Below are 22,140 nucleotides of genomic sequence, written 5' to 3'. Positions count from 1 at the left end.
ACGGTAGGGGTACCGCCCTTGATATTTGATCCAACAGCAGCTCACTTTTTGAGGTGCTGTTGGATCAAATGTCAATGGTGGTACTTCCACAGTACAAAGGCATTATTGTTGTAAGGCCTTGCACCATATAATTTCTCTTATTTTACGCCCATTTTGCGTAGAAAGAATCAGAGCCTAATCAAGAAAATGTCCACTACTTGTTAGTTCTTTGTTAATTCCACATAGCTGTGAGATAGCAGACTTTCCTCATTAACCAACAGTTTATGGTTTCCAACTCTCTGAACGCATCATTCTCTGGGGTCTAAACATGAGGAGAGAAAAGGCATTATTTCTCCATCTAGTAGTTCCCATTTTCTTCGTAAGTTTGATGGGCTTCATCGTTTTGCGCTTATAATAAGTCTCATTCGATCAAACATTACTACGAATCTCTCCCCCAATTTCTACACAAACACAGCTTCCTATTTTTTAAAGTTTCATGGGCTTCGTCCCTTTTCCTCACACCACAAGAACACCAGATTTCACATTTGGGCATGGCACACACATGGCTTCAACAGCAGCCGGGCCTCAGTTGCACGCGCAAATATGTTTGGATTTGCCCTTATTTATAGAGAGGGATGCTTATGAACTAATAGAGAACTAATTTTCTATTTTTCAAAAATTTCTCACATGCTTTTCATTGCTGCATGGAAGTCATAAATATACATACCGGACAAAATGTATAAAACATAACACTATTTACCACATAAGAGAAGCAAAAATAAATACTGAAGAATAAAAAATGTGTGGTTGAGCTCACACCTGTGTGCATAAGAGGCATTAGATAACGAAAGATGTGATTTTCTTCTTTGTGTCATCGAGGGTGCCGGCAAGACATGACTGCTGATCTGTGATGATGAGGCGAGAATGTAGCAGGGGGACCGAGGCCGCACATAGAAAGATTATTGTGGTAAATATATTTAAGCAAGAAGAGAAGGAAATCAGGGAGAGGGAAGCATGCCTATGTTGCCGACAAAAGAAGCAGTGAATGGTACAGTAATAATGTTGATCACCTTATACTAGAGCTGCTCAAATTGGCTTAGCACTTTCTCATTTTAGCTCTCGTCTGACCAATTTCAGAATCTCCATAATCTGCATGAAACAAAAAATTTGATAAATATAACCATTTCAGGGTTGGTAAATGAGACACAGAGATATATATAACAGGTTATAAAGTTGGGAATGACAAAAAGTACTTGTAAGATCTTGAAACATACGATACAGAAGTCAATCATATCCTTAACATTCCACGTTAAACTTTACTCTGTTTACAAAATTTTGGTCTTAGAATCTTATCTGCGATACAGCAGTCAATCAAACATAGTGCCAGAGCTTACTGTTAAAGGGATTGATGCATGTTCGTTTTTTTTAAAAACGGAAGCCAAATTCATCAGGAAAATAAAAGAAATAATGTATAGAAAACAGAAAAAATACAAACGGTGCAAATATTTGAAAAAAAAAAAAAATTACAAACGGCACAGATACTGCCCCTGCATGAGAACGTCCCGCCTAACACCGTCTTTAGCCAAAGAGTCAGAAATCTCATTTGCCGCTGCCCTTAGGGTATGATTTAAATAAATGTTGTCCTCCCTTGCAATGTTGACAACCTCATTGATAATGAACCCCACCACCATAGGTCCTCTAACATTTCAGCACCCCACCACACATCATTTTGCGAGTCATTTTCCACCGTAAAGGACCATCAAACCTTGCTCTGAAAAATTCAGCCCCATAAACAAAGCCTTTGTACTCGACCGCGTCATGCCGAGTCGACTAGGATTTCCTTCGGCTGCGTTCCGCGCTGCATCCGCGTTCTTAAACACTGCCCCAAGCCATTGTACTATTTTTGGACATCAAAGGAGAAACCTCCTCCAAAAGACCAAGAAGACAGTTGACGCTAGTGAACTCCGACTCCTTTAAGATTTCTACGAAACATCCAACTCCAAATATCTCCCTGCTTCACACCAAAAAGACTAAACAAAGTCCTACCCAACCTAAACCTAATACCTAACAAGAACTTCGTCCTAACATGACAAATCGACCGCTATGCTCCTAAACCTTTGTTACGACCTACCTCCCAGTAAATCAACCGCTATGCACCCGAACCTTTCGAGTGCTAGCCCAACAAGCATGGGATGATCCATTGAAGTTCAGCTTCACATCACTTGCCTTTGGGGAGCTAACAAAGGGCTATCTTCTCCTTTGGTTTTCTATTATATGCAATTTTGCAAGGCACTGGCTGAAATCATTTCCCAAAAATCCAGCAAACTTCTTTGAGCTTCTCACCCACTAGCTTATGTAGGTGAGAATTCTTTCCTTGTAACACGTGGTGGGCTGAAAGTGTCTCCGGATGTGGCCGTGCTCCTTCCAGATGGCCCACCACACAGCCATTAGATAGATGTTCTAGATGATTTCTGGGATGGAAGATTTTACAAATGTCACATTAGCAATGCCAATCTCATTCTGTTAACAACAGCATTCTTATTGAGTGAACAAGATTGACGAAAAGAAACTCCTCCATGTCTTCCAAATATGTCCACTCTTGTCTTCAAACTGAAAAGTGAGAGAGAAGGTAATTCTAATTATAGTAAACCTAATTTCAATGGTAATAGTGGATCCAATTTTAGTGTTGACCGTTGATCTATTAATAGCAATGGTGTGGCCTACATAATAAAATATGGTTTCATTGTGGAAAATTTACATGTTAAGGAAAAGTGCCCATACAACATCAGTAAGCCTCCTCATTGAAGAACAAACATAATAAGCAACATGCAAACACTGTCATGGGTAAAGGATCCCATTCTGAGATTGGTGGGTGGGCATGATTCATATTCTAAAAAGCCATTATCAACACTAATGAAAAGAGCGAATAGATTGGACATATTTCCAGAGCTGCATCTTCCTCAGATGTTGAAGGTTCCAATAATTCTGCTATTCATTGCTACGTCCTTATAACATGTGTCCTCTTCTTCGGTCTCGATACAGGTGCAAATGATCAACATAAGATCAGTAGGTCTCACCTTTTGTCCTCCATTTCAATCAAATGTACCTCTTGTTGATGGTTCTTTGACTCCATACTAGTGTTTGCATTTTACACTTACCTTCATTAAATTTGTCCTCCATATTGCTTGTTACTAAATTTCCTTACAATCACGTCCGTAAGCTGTTCGACCAAAAGTTTAAATTGCTGTGTTACTTTCTTTCCTTCTAACTATATATCTTAGAAACTTGTCAACTGTTGGAGAACATGTTTAACTAACTTTTGACCTTATTATTGCTATTTGAAAAACAAAAACATGCATTAACGGATTAACCTCCCAATCAATCAGTCTGTTTCCTATCCTTCCTTGTTTCCTTCCTAAACAACATTCGTTTCTACTCTTCTTCTTTTTTTGAAAAGGTAACGGAAATTGCATTATATCAGAGAGAGTACAAAGGGACGAGACGTCCCCAATATCAACAATTACAATGCGAAAAGGCCCCTCCCATAAGAGGGCCACATAAAACCCAAAAAGCCAAAAAATATTTACAACACAGTATTAGTGGAGAGTAGCAAGGAGTCGCGGTCCACCCCTTCCTTGGCAAGCACATTCGCGAAATCATTACCCGATCTAAGAGTATGATTAAGCACAGGTCGAATAGTTGCCACCAAATCCCTGATCTCATCTATCTTGAAAGCAAGATGCCAAGGACCACAAGCTTTGTTACCGGCCCACGCAATGGTATTGGATGAGTCTCTTTCGGCAATAAGGGGTCCGAGATCATTCCGTGCATACCACCGCAATGCAAACAAGAGGGCCGACACCTCTGCTTCATTCGCCACCTCCAGTGGCCCCGAGAAAGTCATTAAAATATTGGCGAAATGGTCCCGGATGACACCCCCGATACCAGCCTTTCCAGGGTTACCACGAGAACTGCCGTCGAAATTCAATTTGAACCATCCCTCAGGGGGAGGTTTCCATAGTGGTAATATCTGGACCACGGCTTTCTGCTCGGAGATCACCACCGCCCAATTCCTAATCAAGTCACCGGTGGAATAGTGGATACCTCCCCGGGCTTTTGCCTAGCTTATGATGGAGAGTTTAATGTTGAAAATCACCTTTGACCAACCTCGCTCCTTTCCGCTGAAAATGCGGTTGTTACGCTCAGCCCAAAGGTGCCATACAATCGCAAACGGGATTGACAGCCACATGAATTCACCAACCCGGCCAGCCAACACGCCCCACCAATTATTGATAACAGTACAAATGCTTCCCCTGAGTACCCATGAAAAACCAAAGAACCTAAAAATTCCCATCCATACCTTAAATGCGAATGGGCAGAGAAGGAATAGATGATCCAAATTCTCTTCCGCCATTTTGCACAAAACACAACGATTCGCTAATTGGAATCCCCTGGTCTTCAATCTCTCACAGGTGTTAATGCCGTTGAGCAATAAAGTCCATATGAATCCCTTGATACGCGGCGGGGCGATATTTTTCCAGATTTTAGCTAGAGGGGATGGATTCCCGTAATCGTCGTTTAATTTCCTAAAGAATGATCTCACCGAGAAAAACCCGTCGGACTCAGGCATCCAAATCCACATATCTACACCGGTAGGCGAAAAATAGGTAGCAGATAGTTTGCGACGAAGAGACCCGAAATTATCAATCTCGGATTCTTTAATATTACATCTCAGCCTGATATCCCATACAAGATTGGCATGTCCATGGTTTCGAATGACATTTTATGCGATGGTAGAACCCGGATCAATAGCAATACGAAACAAATCAGGATAAGCCTCCGCCAACGTACAGTTGCCCACCCACAAGTCAACTCAGAAATGAACAGAGTTGCCCGTTCCAGGTTTGTCACGCACTAGGGGAGGAATGCATCCCTTACAGATGAGACAGACCTCCATATGCCAGATCAATCATGATTTGATGCTCCATTACATATCCAATTGCCCCATCTGCTACCATATTTTTGGCTCACAACATTTTGCCATAAAGCATCCTTCTCCGTGCCGAACCGCCAATACCACTTACCCAAAAGGGCTTTGTTCCGTAGACGAATTTTGCCAATGCCCAAACCCCCGTCTATTTTGGAACGGCACACCATTTTCCATGCAATGAGGTGCTTGGGCCTTTCCCCCATTCTTTACCTTCCCAAAGGAAATCCCTCTGAATTTTTTCAATACGAGAAGCAACAGCCGTTGGAATCTTGAAAACCGACATCAAATATACCGGCATATTTGCGAGGGCGGCTTTAATAAGGGTAATACGGCCCCCAAATGACAGGTATCTCTTTTTCCACGATGCAAGCTTCATTTTAATCCGCTCAATAACCGGGTCCCATTGCGCAGCTTTAGGGATACCATACCCCAACGGTAGCCCAAGATATTTGATAGGGAGCGTGGCAAGTTGGCACCCAAGAGTCTCCGCGTAAGCGGCACAAGTAGTCGAGTCCACATTAATACCAGCAACCGCGCTTTTAGACAGATTGATTTTGAGACCGGAGATAATCTCGAACCAGCAAAATAGGTGTTTCGCCTTAACCATCTGCTTGAGGTTATCCTCAAGAAAGAGAATGGTGTCGTCCACAAACTGTAGGTGCGATATAGAAGAAGTAGCCACGGGGCTAGGAGCAAGGCCGCGGATGTAACCACAAAATTCTGCCTTCGCAATAAGAGAGTGGAGTGACTCGGCCACGATAATGAATAAGTACGGAGCAAGGGATCACCTTGACGCAAACCGCGCGAGCACCCAAAAGAACCTTCGGGAGTCCCGTTAATGATAATAGAGAACATTGCGGATTGTAGACACGCCGCCATCCAATGGCGCCATTTCGGGCCAAACCCCATGCGGGATAGAATATAGTCCAAGACCACCCAATCTACATGGTTGTATGCTTTCTCGAAATCAACCCTTATCAGAACACCACGCTCCCCCTTCCTTCTCATAGAGTCTAGGATCTCATTTGCAATAAGAATGTTGTCCAATATTTGACGGTCCGAGACGAAGGCCTCTTGGTGTTTAGAAATTACCTCTTTCATAACAACACGAATGCGCCTTGCAAGAACCTTTGATAGTAGCTTATAGACCCCATGTAGAAGACTTATTGGTCTGAAGTCCTGTAAGGAAGCCGGCCCTTCTTTTTTCGGGATAAGAGTAATAAACGTAGAGTTCATTTCCTTGATGATGATGCCTCTCTCGTGGAATTCCAGCATGAAGGCAAGCACATCAGATTTTATGGTGTCCCAGTATCGTTGGTAGAATCCTGCCGGAAAACCGTCGGGGCTGGAGCCTTGTCCTTTTGAAGCGATGCAAGAGCCCCTTCAATCTCCTCCATAGAAAACGGCCGTTCAAGCCATTGAGCACAATCAGCAGATATACGATTGAAATGAAGACCATCAAACTTAGGCCGCCAATCATACTTCCGAGTGTATAAATTGCTATCGAAGTACAACACTTTGTGACGAATGGTTGGCATATCATCAACCAGAACCCCGTTAATATCTAAGCATAGGATAGAGTTCACACACCGACGATTGGAAGCCATCCGGTGGAAAAACTTGGTATTGTTATCCCCATCTTTGAGCCAAACCGCCCGGGACTTTTGTCTCCAACTCATCTCGTCGCGTCTTAGAATTTCATCGTATTCCAGTTTCAGATTTGCACGGGACTGGTGCTCAAGATCAGATAGAGGCTCAGATTCTTCTTTTGCTTCCAGATTTGATAACTCCAGTAGGAGCTCCACTTTCCGCTTCTCCATCCTTATCTTATCCCCTCGAGCCCAAGATTTAATATAACCTTTCAAAGCCTGAGGTTTTTTGCAAATGGCATACCCTTTCCACCCCGTCCCCGAGTACGAAGCCCACCATCCATCGATAGAATCATTGAGAGCCGAAGACTCACACCAAGACATATCCATCTTGAACGGACGCGGTCCAACAAAACAGTCCGAGAGCTCCAGTAAAATCGGGTTATGGTCCGAAATTGGCTTAGGTAATGCACGCTGAGAAATTGAGGAAAAAGCTTGAAACCATTCATTAGATATGAGGATGCGATCCAAGTGGCTCATAACCAAGCGATCCTGGTTATTAGTAGACCTGGCAAAAGCGACCCGTGCCCGCGGGTCGACCCGACCCACCCTCAAATTTGCGGGCACGGGTCTGAGTTTTAGTGACCCGTCAAAACTAACCCGCGGGTGACCCAACCCGCAAAAACACGGGTCGGGTCGGGTCAACCCGCGGGCACCCGCAAGTCACTTGGCTTTTTTAAGGGTGGTGATTTTGTTATGCTAATCTAGTTAGATGGCCTTTTTTTTCTAATGTAAAGGATGGTGATTTTTTCATGCTAATCTATTTTTTAAGGGTTTGATGCCTGAATAGGTTATGGCTGGCACCATAGAATATAAATACGTTGTGGCTAGCACCATAGGTTGATCCCAACCCTCCGATTTGAATGTTAGAGGGTTGATCACTTGATCCTGACCTTCTATAGATCAGAGGGTTAGGATCAACCTATTGAAATGATTTTTGGGGCACAACCTATTTAGGCTGTGGGCCATCTAATGGACGGTTTGGATCATCCCACGGTGCCGGCCATACCCCCCTCATCAAAATCCAGTGATAACATTTTAAAAAATAAACAACTATTTGAATTTGCGGGTGACCCGCGGGTTGACCCGGCCCACCCGCAGGCCGCGCGGGTCACCTAAATTCTGACCCGCAAAAATGCAGGTCATCTCCTGACCCAACCCGTGTGACCCGCACCCGCATCACCTGCGGGTTGACCCGGCCCGACCCACCCGTTTGCCAGATCTAGTTATTAGTCCATGTGTAACGGGCACCGGCAAGTGGTAGATCCGCCAATTCAGCATCCATGATAAAATCGGAGAAGTTCTGCATACTAGTTGTTATCCGGCCGATTCTTTTCTACCGGAAAGAGAATAGTGTTAAAATCACCCCCCACGATCCACGGACCGGCCCACAAACACCGAATGTTGAGTAATTCAATCCATAAGCCCCTCCGCTCATGAGCGCGAACTGGTCCATATACAGCAGTGAACAACCACCTCCTAGAAGTACCCCTATCCGAAAAAAGGATAGACACCGAATGTTCCCTGATCCAGCTTTCCACCATTGAGAACATAGAATCCTTCCAGACAACAATGAAACCTCCAGATGCACCGATCGCATCTTTTGACACCCATTCCCCGTGCTCCTTCCCCGGAATTTGTTAATACTGCCATCAGTCACCCCGGCCAACTTTGATTCAAGAATTACAAGAATGTCGGGACGACGATATGCAATGTTGTCAAAATCGTACGATTTACGATTCGAATCGAATCATACAGGCACCGATTCAAATCGGATCTCTGAATCGATTTTGCAATGAATCTTACGATTCATACTTGAATCGTACGATTCATGTTGAAACTTCATTTTTGTTCTCTGTGGGCCCCAACAACTAAACTTAGAAGGCATAATACCCGTTTTTAATACCGTTCTCTTGACTTTTTCCCCTCTGTCGATTTAGGGCTTGAGGCGAGAAAAGAAAACCCTCTTGCTGTGACATAGGGTTTGCCAAAACCCCTCCATTCGATTCTCCATCGTACGGTGAAGAAGAAAAAGAAGATGAAGAAGAAGAAGAAGAAGAAGATGAAGAAGAAGAAGAAGAAGAAGAGGTATGTTATTTTGGTTTTTTTTTTCTCCTCTTTCTCCTCTTCCCCTTCTTTTTCCTTTCCCCTCCACCTTTTGTTTTGGATTTTGAGAACCGTTTGGACTCAAATCAGTTCTTAAAATCCAAAACAAATAGGGCTGTGAATCTGTTATAAGGGGGCTTTTTTTTTTTTTTTTTTTTTTTTTTTTGGATTTCGAGACCAAATAGGGCTGGCAATCTCTCTCCCTTAAGCTCTGTTTTTTTTTTAAAACAAGAATATGCTCTGTTTTTTTGGATCTTGAGAACTAATTTCGATTCCAAAATCTGTTTTTTTTTTTTTTGGATTTTGAGAACTAGTTTCGATTCCACAACTGATTTTCACACTCAAATTTACATTTAATTTTGGGTGAAATAATCTATTATGCTCTGTTTGGTTGCCGGGTTTTTTTTCTTCCTGGGAGTTATGTGGGAGAGTAAGTTAAATTTTGGTCCCATCCCTTGTTTGGTTGCCTTTTAGCACTAGGTTTTTTTTAATCCCACTCTTGTAATGATTACTTGTGGGGTGAATTTTTTAATCCCACTTTTGTAATGATTGCCTTTTCATCCCATCCCAAGATAACCCCAGGAACAAAAATAAACTCAGGAACCAAAAATAAGCTTGAGAAGAATTTTTTTCTACCCAACAGTTCAAGCAACCAAACAAAGGTTTTTTTTTTCCCACCATATCTCCCAGGGTATTTTTTTCTTCCACATAACCAAACATGGGATTTTTATTTTACCAGGATACTTCTAGGACTTTTTTTTTCCCACCTATCTCCCAGGGTATTTTTTTCTCCCACATAACTCCCAGGAACAAAAAAAACCCGGCAACCATACAGAGCATTATGGACTCTCAATCTGTTCTCAAAATCCAAAACAAACATAGGTTTCAGTATGAGTTAAAAATCACCATTTTTGTAATTTATTTGTGAGGCTCTGTTTGTTTTGGATTATGAGAACTGATTTCGTGTCCAAATTGTCAGACCCAAATTTATGTTTAATTTTGGGCCAAATAATCTGTTATGGACTCACAATCTGTTCTCAAAATCCAAAACAAACATTTCATGTTATTTATTTTAATGGTTTTGAATGGAAAATTGATAATGACTCTTTTTATTCTTATTTATAATTTTTCCTAATTTTTATTTTTTTTCCTGATTTTTATATATAAATCTGAAAAAATCTTACGATTTTCAATTCGATTTATGATTCGACCCCTCTTACGATTTACGATACGATTCCGATTTTCAGAACATTGGCGATATGTACAAAGATCTTTAACCGCCAACACCTTCCAATCCGAACCCATTCCCATAATATTCCAGAAGACAATCTTCATAATATCTGATAAATAAAACCCCAATGCCCAACACCAGATCACCTACCTCAGAGTAGGCGCCACAGCTCCCGCGACCCCCTTGCTTTCGATCTACTAGACGGAGGTGGAATCCCCTCAATATCCCTCCCTTCAATCTCCTGAAATATTTTTTGAGTTGCATGAATGTTTTCTTTATACTGTATGCCGATATCCTCCGCCATCAAAGCCATTTCTCCAAATTCGTCCATTTTGTCCACAATATCCGGTTCCAGATTTTCCTCCCCACGATTCAAGTACTCAAGGACCTTGTTACGAACTTCAATCTCCAGAGAGTCCTGGTTGGTAGAGCCCAATGAATTCTCCCCCAACCCCGACGAATTTTTTCCGATGGTATGGCCTGGCCCAGCCCTGTTTCCCCATTTAATCTTGGCGAAACATCCCCCCGAGTTGCACAATCCCCCTTCTCAGATCCAGATTCAGCCCCATTGAGAACCATACTTCACTTTACCCCTATGCCCTCTTCGATTTCCACCCCTCTCAATGAATCGCAGAGATCCCCCATTATATACCCAATTTTCGTACAATTTTCGCCAGTTTCAGACGTTTCACCAGAGTCTCCCGCAACATTTACCCCGGACTGAGCGATGGGGTTGGGCCCATTTTCTTTCTTTCGCTTGTGTTTGATAAACTCCAGGACGATTTCCTCACGGTTCGGAAACTCGTTCGTGACACGTAGGCGCTTCCAAGATCGGATAACGATTTTTTTGTGAGGACGGTTGCCGTGACGCTTCCTCCACCGAGAAGATAGATAGCCTCTGAGTGGAGCATGCCCAGACTTCGTTGGATAGGAAGGAATTACACCATAGCTTCGCGTATCGCCCAAAGTAGTAGAAAAAGGATGCGCGAAGGTTTCTTTTTCAATAGGAAGACAAACTGTCTCCACCATCCAGCTCGCCTCTGCGATGTGGCCACGTGTTGCAATAAGACCCCGAGGATGTCCAGCTGCCACGCAGCCTGTCAGATATAATAGCCGCCTACGACGTGGCCGTATGCATGTCTCCCTTAATCTGTCTAGCTTCCTTGCCCGGCAAGGGATAACCACGATCCTCCCTATCCGTGCAGAGAGTGGCCCCATCAAAAAGGAACGTGTGCCGTGTACCACCACCTCCACACAGCAGCGAGGATGTATCCCGCCCCAAGGCATTGAAATTCAAATGAAAGGTGGTGATCGAGTTTCTTTCACCACCAGGGACATGTGTCATCAGATCATTGCCTTCCCGCTTCCGTTCAGCGATCCAGTTTGGATCGTTGGATGGTGAATAATCCATTGGAATTTGATCAGACGGTGCGATCATCTTCTTCTCCGATCGCACCGCAGATGGGTCCCGACACACAATATTGACCAGAGTTCTAACATCCTCAGTACAACCGGCCACCACGCCATTTTCCGAACCATGAGAGCGAAAGAGCCCGCCCGCATCCGCCGGAATTTTAACATCCGTGCCAAACTCACCAGCCACCCCAATTGAATATAGCCGGTCATCCACTTTCAGGGATACCACCGATCGAAGAAATTGCCATTCGGTAGTGAAAACCTTTGCCTTAGCATAGTAGAGGTTTTGGGGATCATCTGTGTCGGCACGAACCTCCATTACGGAGCCGAACAAGCCACCGAGGGCTTCAATGGTAGAGTTAGCAAGGGCATGCATCGGGATACCGTAGAACCGAATCCAAATCGCCTTAGCACCCGTCTTGTATGACGGATTCCATGGGTATAAGGACAGAAGGAACTCTCCCAGTCCCAACGCCTTTCCTCCACGACCAAAGATGCTATCTGCTTGTTTCTCGTTAGCAAAACTAAACAACACTTCGTTCCGGCTCAAAATAAACGATTCAGGTAGATCCGGCAGCCCCCAAAACCACTGAACCCATTCCCATAACTCGCCAAGCTCCCATTCAGGCTTCTTGATCCTCCCAATCAAACATGTCTTGAGAAACTTAGTCCGTCCACCGACTTCAGTGCCAGATATGATGACAGTCCTCATATTACCCTCCATCACCGCCTCTGTAGTTCCACCCTCCGGCCAGTGATAGTTGTAGTCCTTATCGCTTCCCGGAGCATCCTCACCCCGTTTCGGGGCATTAGTGTGTGAGATTGGATCGACAGCTTTCTTTTTCCACAACGCCGGCAGTCTACCCGACGCCGGAAGTTATGGTAATCACATCCCCGGCAAAACCAGTCGCCCGGTAAGATTCGAACATTAGCATCCCTCCCACCCCTGTTTTTGGGCTGTTCCGCATTCGCTCGTCTTTTAGGGAAGAACCTCTCATGGTGATAGCCATTTACATTGGCATGCCAACCGTCATGGCCCCGCCGTCCCATATGCCTTGCTTCATGACCACGCCAGCCACCCTTCGTAGTGTTGTCATCATGTCTTCTACCATCGTACGTCCGCCGGTCGTTCTCGTAGCCATGCAGTACAGCGTCATTTCCCATCAGCACACAACCCTTAAAAGCAATGCACCTTTGGTGACTTGTTCTGCCCACGAGCTCAATTTTCTTCATCGACCATGTCAATATCTTGTGTCTTCATCATTTTCAACCCTTCCACTATTATTCGTTTCTACTCTATCATTTATCAAGAAGCCTACTTGCTAATTTGAATCAACTCTTCCTAGATGGAGAATGGCTATGGAAGAAGAAATGAAAGCCCTCCAAAGGAATGGAAACTAGGAGTTGGTCTCTCTTCCTCAAGGGAAGCAATTTGTTGACTACAAATGGGTGTATATTGTTTAGTATAAACTTAATGAAGTGGTTGAAAGGCACACCGACTTGATGTAAACAGCATCCTTTCGAATGAAAAAACTATAAGAAGATGTGTATATGTCACCATCGCCAGAGTTTCAAGAGAAAAGGGCAGAAAAGATGATTTGAAAGTTGAATAAGGCTATTTATGGTTGAAATAATCACCAAGAGCGTGGTTTGACAGCAATATTTAAGGTGGGTTTCAAGGATGCAAAATTTATTACTCATTCTATGTAAGAAGGTTGACAGGGGCACAGCTATTCTTCCTGTATATGTTGATATCATAGTTGTAGTGATTGATGAAGAGAACATAAAAGGGATAAAGGCAGACATCAGCAAAGGATTCGACATCAAAGATTTGGTTCCTCTTATTTAGTGGGGATTGTCAGGTCAAAAGGGGGTATTTTATTTCACAAAGTATGTTAAAGATCTTCCCATGGAAACAGGTAATTGGGACTCGAGCACATTGAAACTAACAGAAATGAATCATCGACATAGTGCAGGTGAAGAGAATCTTTTGGTCGATCCTAACACGTGTCAACTTGTTGGGAAGGTAATCTATGTGACTACCATGAGAGCTGATTTAGCATATCGACTAAATTTGTGAGTCAGTTTATGCATGGTCCAAGAGAGACTCACACGGAAGGTTTCACATAATTTTTTCATATCTCAAGGCAATTTTAGAAAAAGGCCCTACTTTTTGGTAAACGTGGAACCTTAATATTCAAGCATATCAAGATGATTGGGCATGGTCTCCTAATAATAGGAGTTCTACCATTGGGTATTGCACACATCTAGGTGGTAATCTACACTCTTGGATAACTGAGAAGCAAATTGTTGCTGCTTCTTCGAGTGAGAGGTTGAAAATTGCGCTATGGCTCATGCTGCATGTGAGCTAGTTTGGTTGAAACATTTTTATTTTTTTTTGTACTTTTCTGTCAGAGAACATATGATGTATTGTGATAACCAAGCAACCATGCATGTTGCATCGGCATTTATTTCATGAAAAGACAAAGCACATAGAGGTAGATTGCCATTTCGTAAGGGAGAAGGTTATGTCCAAGGTGACATCAAGGAGAAATGTACTCCATTTGTCAAGTTAGATTTGACAGAGTCCGATCAGGGTCGATCATCCTTCTCCTAGATGGGTCTCCACGCTCCTGGATTTTAATTTTTGTATCTATTTTAATATTCTACCCTTAGTTGAGCAATTTACATTAAGTAATGTAGTTTGACTGAGACTTACAATTTTCCTCTCGAACTTCTTATTCTCTACACTACATTTCCATTTAAAATGTATGCAGTTTTTTTATTTTATTATTTGTATGAACTGGTGTTATATAATTATCAAGATTATCATAGTCTGACATGGTGGTGGATTGGGTTTGTAGTGCTCACAGTGTTGGTCCTGTAGAACCCCTTGTGTAAGCAGGTGACAAGGACACATATCCATGTGAAAGTCACAGCCAAAAACAGTAAATGCAAGATAACTCATAACAAACAATATAATTGTACAATGATGAAGTTCCATTACTATATTTTAATCAAGCATGCAAAGTTCTTGTTTAGCATTATAGATTTTTTCAAAAGACCAAGCACATTTATCTCATATTCATTTGACAAATTAGCCCTTATGTACATAACATCGTAGATGAATCTAGTATCTACATACTACTGAATAATATCATAGAAATTTAAATTTCAGAGACCACTGTTCCATTGAGCAATATCCTCTTGCAGTGTTTTTATCATCCACAACTTTGAAGTTGATATAGAAATCTCAAAGAAAACATACTTCTAATTTCATTTGGTGAAGTTTCTCTCAATATTAAAGAAAAAGCATTATGCCATACTAAAGAAATAAAGACTCAACATAATAATTAGGGAAAACCATCTTACTCCAGTGTAGTGCTGCAATATTGGTGAATAATGATCAAGTGCTATGTATATCTTTTCAAGAAGACTAAGAAGCGCATCCACCTCATCACCTAACAGATCAACCTGAGTTCCAAGAAATTGAACCTGAGTAAGTGAAGACATTTCTAATATTTAATTAACAAAACAAAAGCCAGAGTTTAAGGGGCATCATGAAAAAAATTCCATGGAGTGCTGGGTTACCCAATCGTAAAAGAGAAAAAGACGGAGGGGAGAGGGAGAAACTTGAGAGGGTCTTGAGTGAGGGGCTCTTGGGAAGGGACTACATATAAGGAAAAACGACGGGAAGGAGTTTTTGCTCCTGATTTTTAGCCCCTTCTCATGCTCTACCCATTTTTCAACTAAAATGAAATTTGACATTTTTTTCTCAACCTTTTTGTCCTTCGCTCCAACCTCCAAAAACTTCAAACTCATGGGAAACACATCACATGCCAAATTTCCAAACGGTATATAAGCTTCATAAGCTTATATACCATTTGAAAGCTTCATACGTTTTTTTCTTTTTCTTTTTGAATGGCAAATAGGATTTCATTAAAAAAGGAAACAGGAACCGAGAAGGACCCTGAAATACAAGACAAGGCAGAGAAAGAAAACAAAATAAAAATTTGGCATATGAAGGTTTACCAAAATAGCTGCTCGTTTAAGAACAACCATATTCAATAAATGTGTTTAAGATCATTAAAACTAGTTTTTTAATTGTAAGAGTTTCTAGTTTCAGCAGAGTCCAAGCAAATCTTGATTCTTTAATGAGCAATGATAGAATGAAGGAAGCCCTTGCAGAACCAGCTTCAAGGGTGTCCCCATTGGTCAATTCCAGAAAAAATCAAAGCCGCTCCACTTTTTATGGTGCCATCCACTTTTTTTGGTGTCATCATAAGCACACTTTGCTGAAATTGATCAATGAGGGTGCCCTTGAAGTTGGTTTTTGCAATGTCGCCTTTCATTCTATCATTCCTCTTCTTTAATAGTTTCATTAAATTGTTTAACTCACAGTAACGCTAAAGCTAATATTTAGTATTAAAAGTCATGAAAAAGCAGATAACGGCCATTCTTATACCTCTGCTTCAGCCTTTTGAAGGTCAGAGCATCTTCTTTCAAGCATCAGCTTGTGCACCAACCCCTCTCTCTTAATTAAATTAGCCTGCTGCACAAGTGGACTATGATGACAATTCAGCATTTCTAACCTGCACACAACCAAGAGAATGTGCTTTAGTCCTTCCACTTCAAATAATGAAAGAACAACAAGAAATTTGCATATTTAGTTAGACTCTTCTACAATATCAAGGAGCCTTGCATGGGTATGGAAAGAGTTTGCAAGTGTCTGGTAACATAGGGTGCAGGTTCAGTAAGTAAAGCCCTCCAATTTTAAGATCTTGAAAATCGAGAACAAGTGGCATGGTTCAAGAAATAATGAAAAAAACAACAAATGAATAGTCTGTATAAGTGGAACACCTCATTTTTCCTTGCCAAATATCCTACTAACCATTCACAGATTTTTCACACCCTGAATCGAACTCTATATCTCTCCAAGTCATCATTGGCTTTGCAGTTGAACCCCTCATTTATTTGATAAAATTTGGAAGTTATGGTCCGTAAGTGTTAAGTAAACAGCTGGGATCACAATGCTGATGCCATGGGCTTAATCACGTTTACTGACCCCTCAAAACACATAAAAATACACTTAATACTACTAATAATAATAAATAAATAAATAGACAAACAAACAAAAAAAATGAAAGGTCATTCCTCAATCTGCCTGTAGGATGAGTTGGAAAAGGCTGTTTTAGGTATAAGTATAGCATTAACTCATGGCTAAGAATCCTGCTACACATGCCGCCCTGAAAAAAAGGACAGACTGAGTGCCCAATGAAATAAATATTCTAAGGTAATTGTCAAGGAGTCGCAGGTAAACCATATAAAGAAATTTCCTGTTAACAGAATTTGGTCTGATTAGGTGACCCATGTGTGCTTGACATTTCTTGATGACAAATAAGGTATGAGACCATAAATTGTGTCTGGAATTCATAACACAAAACTATAGTCGAATAAAGAAAAAAAAACCATGTAAAAATTATGAACACAGGTACCTGGAATTATTTTGTACAATATTTTCTGCTACTCTGCATTCAAAATCTGCCATTGCTTTGTATAATTCTTGAAGAGAAACCATAATTGATGCCATCTTCTTCCTTTGCTTTTTATCACTCGCTATAGCTGTATCCTGCTTCTCTTTGATAATGCCATGAAGTGTGCTTATTTGTCTCTCTGCTTCCCTTGAAACATCCATTGATCTTTTTAGTTTCTGATCTAGTTTGCTTATTTCTACTTTGTATAGACCAATTTGTTCCAAAGCCTCGTCCAATCGTCTCTTTAATGATTCTGACTCCTTGTTATTTTCAGAAATCAATCTCTCTTGCTGGCTTGTCTGGTCCTTAAGCCTATTAAGTTCTTGCCAGCCAAGTTCAAACTGTTCCCTCTGTTTTATCAATGTAGACTCTGCTTCTGATGCCAACATCACCTTCTCCTTCATTGTCTCTGATAGTGACACTATTTTCTCCTTCAACTGCTCTTTTCCCTTGATTTCTAAAAGCAAGGTCTTCTCATTTGCAGAAAGTGTTGCTTCAAGGTAAATTCTCTTTTCCTTTTCCTCGTCATACTTCATTTCCATGTGATTGATGGCAGCCTGATAATCCTTAATAGCTTCGTTGAAAATAGTTGCACACATCTCATTCATGATGATTTTCTCAATGTCCAAATCTTCTAGGTCGCATTCAAAATTGCCAATTGACTCCTTCAGTATACTTATATATATCTTTTCCCTTATGAAAACTTCTATGTTCGCATCTTCCATATCACACTTGAGCGTTTTTATCTGCTTTGATAGATTCACCTCTGCCGAAGAATGGTGCAACATTTTATCCTCTGCATCTGAAACCTGAGAAGAGAGACACTTGACCTCCTTTGTTTTATCTGCGAGCAAGCCACTTAGACTTTGAATTTCTGAAAGCAGATTTTCGACTCTATCATTCAAACTGCAGATATTCTCATAATCATCACATATAGCAGGCAATTTCTCATTCTCTACAAGGATATCATCCAATTTCGTAATGACCTCTGGGATTTTTTTCCTCAATGCATCAAGGTCCCTATCTTTTCTCAAGTGGGAAGAACCCTTTTCTTTGAGGAATTCTCGCTTGAGGCTGAAATAATCTTCAGTTAATTCTTGCACGGTCAACTCGTGGTTTCTCTTCAAATTAGTCATTTCACTCTTAAAATAACTAATTAACTCATCCTTTGGCATGCGCTTCAGTTGAGACTCCGTGACCCCGGCTGTTTTGTTTTCAGATAAATCAGATTTCGCAGTCGCAGCAATACTATTTTCCTCCCGAAGGACCGTGCTTGGACCCTTCCGGTGAATTCGGTCTTTCCTTTCACCATTAGTCCATTCATCGGTAAATTCATGAGATCCATGGGACTGCAACTTTCCCATTTCAGGACTGAATAAAGACCTGGAAATCACATCTAGTTCTTGGCGTAAACTTGAAAGTTCACTAACCTTCTTATTTTGGCTACCAAGAGCACGGACTCTTTGTTTCAGCAACTTTGCTTCAAATTCCTTTTGGATGCTTCTAATGTAACTCTGAAACACAATATCCTTGACTTCTTCTTGAAACTCCTGCTCCCATTTCCATTCATAAAGTGATGCCTTTGAGAATAGAACGATATTATCAATCTCTTCGTTGACCGATCTTATTATGTCTTTCAAAGTATCAATGCTTTCTTCAGTCTCCACACATTTCTCTGCTATCTTTCCTTGTTGAATAGCACCCATATTCATTTTGCTAACTGAACTAAAGCCCCTTATTTCCTCAATTTCTTCCTTAAGCCTCCGAGATTGCCCTTCTGCCGCTATTTTTAGATTAGTCAAATGCTCCTCAATATGATTACATTGGCCACCTGAATCAGGTAGCACGTCAAAATTCATTTTTTCAAGTTCAATTGATGTTGCCGATGATGACCCACAATCTTTATCTCTAAATTCACCAGACTCATAACACCGTAATTTTCCTTTCAACAATGCCACCTCCTTTTCTTTTGAAGCAATTTTCTCAGCAGCCTCTTCAGAAACAGCATTCACCATACCCTTGACGACAGAGTCGTTTACCATCCTCGAGACAATCAGACGGGTGTCGATATCATCAAAGTACGAATCCATCTCTTCGAGGAGGAAAGTCTCATAGTGAGCTGAGTCATTGCCAAGATTGTCACTCCCTTTAAAACTACTGCTTGATTGCATCGATCCATTGCCAACTGAACTAGCCTTGGAATCAGAAACCTCAGAAATCTCCATTGTTATTTCCAATAGCTCCAAAAACCCTCAAGAAACTGGAATCATCCCACCAACTGAAAACCCACCAATCTGATCTCAAATACTATAAACGGATCAAGCTTGCACTGATTCGACGTAAAATCTATAACCCAATAACAACAATAAAAGTTAAAAGCTAAATCAAAATCCAACAGATGCAAAATAACAACGAAAAGGAGGAATGTCAATCAAAACATGGAAAAATTCAAGAATTCCAACCTAAAAAACAAATCAATAAAAAAAATAAACGTGAAAATAAATCATCAATTGTACCAACATAAAATGAATAAAACTACTAATATCTTACCAAATCGAGTGGATTTTATTTCAGTTCGCCACAAAACCGATAAGACAATACCAAAATAAAAAGGAAAAGAGAAATAACAATCAAAACATATAAAAATTCAAGAATTTTAACCCAAAATACAAATCAATAGAAAAACAAACTCGAACAGAAATCATCAATTGTAACACAATAAAAACGAATAAAACTACTGATGATTTACTTTGTTTGACCCAGCAAACTGAGCTAACTCTATTTCAGCTCGCCACAAAATCGATAGCGCAATTACCAAAACAAAAATTTAATCAATATTGAAATCGCAAAAATTGACCAAAATTGACAAGAAGTAAAACAAATCCTGCATTCCTCTATTTCATCTGCGAACAAAATTTCTGAAGAATTTCCACCCCAAACTGAAAAGACGAAAGTGAACACATAAATAGTCAATTTTCTACCAAGAACAGTACACATAAGCATAAAAACTATTGAAATTTAGCCTCAATTTACACATCAAGACGAAAGAACTTCAAAGAAAATAAGAGAACTTACAGAGAGAGAAGAATCAGGAATTCCAGAAGCTTTTTCCCGCCAATTTTCCTTTTGGTCAGTAAAAAAAGCTAGCGAACTGAAAATGTTTTCTGTCAGTTTTTAGGGTTTTGAGGAAGGAGAAATGAGAAGTCGTTGGGGAGAAAAGAAAGTAAAAGGTGTTGAGCGGGAAAGGAGCAGAGCCAACTAGGGCGACTATGAGGCTAAAGGACTCATTTGACCTAAATTGACACCGTAGGGAAGATGAAACGCCTAAAATGATATCCGCACACCCCTCGTTTTACCAATGTCACTCCTTTCTCATTTTATACTATCGGATAAAGTGAGGTGCCATTATCAAAACAAACGGCGGGTGTAGAGTGTAGACTCGTTTTAATATGACTTGTAATCGGGCTTACCTCGCAATTGCTGTCTAGACCAGTCATCTTATTCATTTCTCTGCGAAATGCCTTTCTGAGAAATTCCCTAACAAATCCCTTATTTTTTATTGTGGAAATATTTGGGAAGCATCCTCATCATTTCTCAATATTGTAACTATGGTTTGGCTGGTGATATTTGCAAGAGAGATGATTTTTTTTCTCCCCCCCTAGGATAATGCGCCCCCCTTGTAACGTGAATTGCGGGTAGGCTTTAATGCTTTTTGACATCTACTCGGGTTAACAGGGGGGCGCATTAACCTATTGGGAGGCGAAGAAAACATCACCCTATTTGCACTGGTTAAATAGTAAAAGACTAAACGTTGGGGCTCCGCACTATAATATCGAGTCGACAAGTCAATTCATGCTTCAGCTGAAAAAAAGTGGTGCACTGCATAATATGCCATTACTTAATTAAATAATTAATTAAAGAGGAATTCTAGAATGAAGAGAGCCCTTGCAAAAAAGAGGTGAAAGGGCTCTCCCATTGGCTGCACATCACCATCATGCATTAGTAACTGCCGAAAAGTGATTTGCAGCCGATGGGAGAGCCCTTTCACTACTTTTTTGCAAGGGCTCCCTTCAGTTTAGACTTCCTCTTAATTAAAAAGATATGCTAATCCACATTGTCAATCACCCACCATTTCTTTCTTTTTCTTTTTCCTTTTCTTTTTACCTTTTTTTTTTTTTTTTTTTAATCATGGATGCCACCTCAATGTTCCTTCGTTAGATCTTCAAACATATTAAAAAAGTAAAGGGAAGTGATATTTTTGCCCCCTTTATTCCCAGGGCCCCCACCCCTATTGTAAAAAAAAACTTTAAAAAGGTGAAGGGAAGTGATATTTTCACTACCTTCTTTCCCGGGCCACCCGCATCCAATGTATTTATGGCTACTTATTTACACCATAAGGGGGTGTTACAGTGAAGAAAAAGGGGCGAATATATCATTTCCTAAAAACAAATGGAGGTTTGTACGACATTTGATCCAAGTGAAGAAAGAAAGAAACGAAATATGTGGAACCCAATACAAGCCACTAGAGCCAGGTGGGGTTGCTTTCTAATAATATGTTGGGGGATCCTAGGCGTTTTCCATGATGAGAGGAGAGCAAAGGAAAAGTTAGAGCCATGTAATCAATTTGTTTTTTTCTGGGATCTTGCCCCCTATGAAGCCAAACCCTGGGGTTGGTAGATCCACCATTCCAACACAGGGCTTCACTCTCCGAGTTAACTCGGTTCCATTGTTGTGAGTCAATGGTGACAGATTCAAACTGAGTCAACACTGAGTAGAGTCATGTCCCACTTTGTCGAGTCAAATTAGCTGCTTGCTTATTACGGTTTTTAACCCACTTCACCATATTTCCCTATGACAGAACCTTGCATAATTTCGTTAATTTGTGGCTTAGTTATATTGGCTGACCGCCCGATTCCAGCTGATTGGGATTTACATGAAGATCTTATAGATGAAGAAGTTTTCGTTGTGGACCTTCTACCGGCAGGTCTTCTTAGACGGGGCTGCCCGAAAAGATGGTGCAAATGCGGGAGTCGTCTTTATCACTCCATAGAAAGACGTTCATTCTCAAAAAGACAAGAAAGGCTACACTTCTTTGACAGATCTTCTACCTTTCTCATTTGTTCTCACTCGTAAGTGTTCAAATAATATGAGAGGACATGTATCGGCACCAAGATGGTTTGATAAATTTTCTTTACCATTAAAAAAAAAACACTTTCACATGTACTTAGCACTGTG

General features: G+C 41.0%; 1 protein-coding gene across 2 annotated transcripts; it reads right to left on the bottom strand.

Moving 5' to 3' along the window:
* Positions 1-618: 618 nt before the first annotated feature.
* LOC143884282 (myosin heavy chain-like protein) lies at positions 619-20,181 on the bottom strand. Of its 2 annotated transcripts, XM_077387757.1 has the most exons (6): positions 19,981-20,181; positions 16,867-19,251; positions 15,837-15,963; positions 14,744-14,845; positions 1,050-1,128; positions 619-884 (listed from the first exon to the last, which is right to left on the bottom strand). In XM_077387757.1, the coding sequence occupies exons 2-5, from the start codon at positions 19,128-19,130 to the stop codon at positions 1,087-1,089; spliced, it is 2,535 nt and encodes an 844-aa protein (XP_077243872.1). In that variant the 5' UTR covers positions 19,131-19,251; positions 19,981-20,181; the 3' UTR covers positions 619-884; positions 1,050-1,086. The 2 variants fall into 2 exon arrangements, with proteins under 2 accessions (XP_077243872.1, XP_077243871.1); XM_077387756.1 differs by having other exon boundaries at positions 619-1,128.
* Positions 20,182-22,140: the final 1,959 nt, after the last annotated feature.

This window comes from Tasmannia lanceolata, unplaced genomic scaffold, assembly GCF_043159265.1.
Source record: "Tasmannia lanceolata isolate RefF3 unplaced genomic scaffold, GAP_Taslan_0.1 ptg000008l, whole genome shotgun sequence".
In the NCBI taxonomy this organism is placed as follows: Eukaryota; Viridiplantae; Streptophyta; class Magnoliopsida; order Canellales; family Winteraceae; genus Tasmannia; species Tasmannia lanceolata.
Note: the sequence above shows the minus strand (reverse complement) of the source record. Positions and strands in the feature narration are given on the sequence as shown.

What these genes read in the sequence shown, in the direction of transcription:
- LOC143884282 (XM_077387756.1), bottom strand. Translation starts at nt 19,130, where the DNA reads ATGGAGATTTCTGAGGTTTCTGATTCCAAGGCTAGTTCAGTTGGCAAT. An exon ending in ATTGTACAAAATAATTCCAG is followed by an intron (nt 15,964 to 16,866) that starts GTACCTGTGTTC and finishes GGTTGTGTGCAG; the next exon opens with GTTAGAAATGCTGAATTGTC. An exon ending in TTCAAAAGGCTGAAGCAGAG is followed by an intron (nt 14,846 to 15,836) that starts GTATAAGAATGG and finishes CTTGGAACTCAG; the next exon opens with GTTGATCTGTTAGGTGATGA.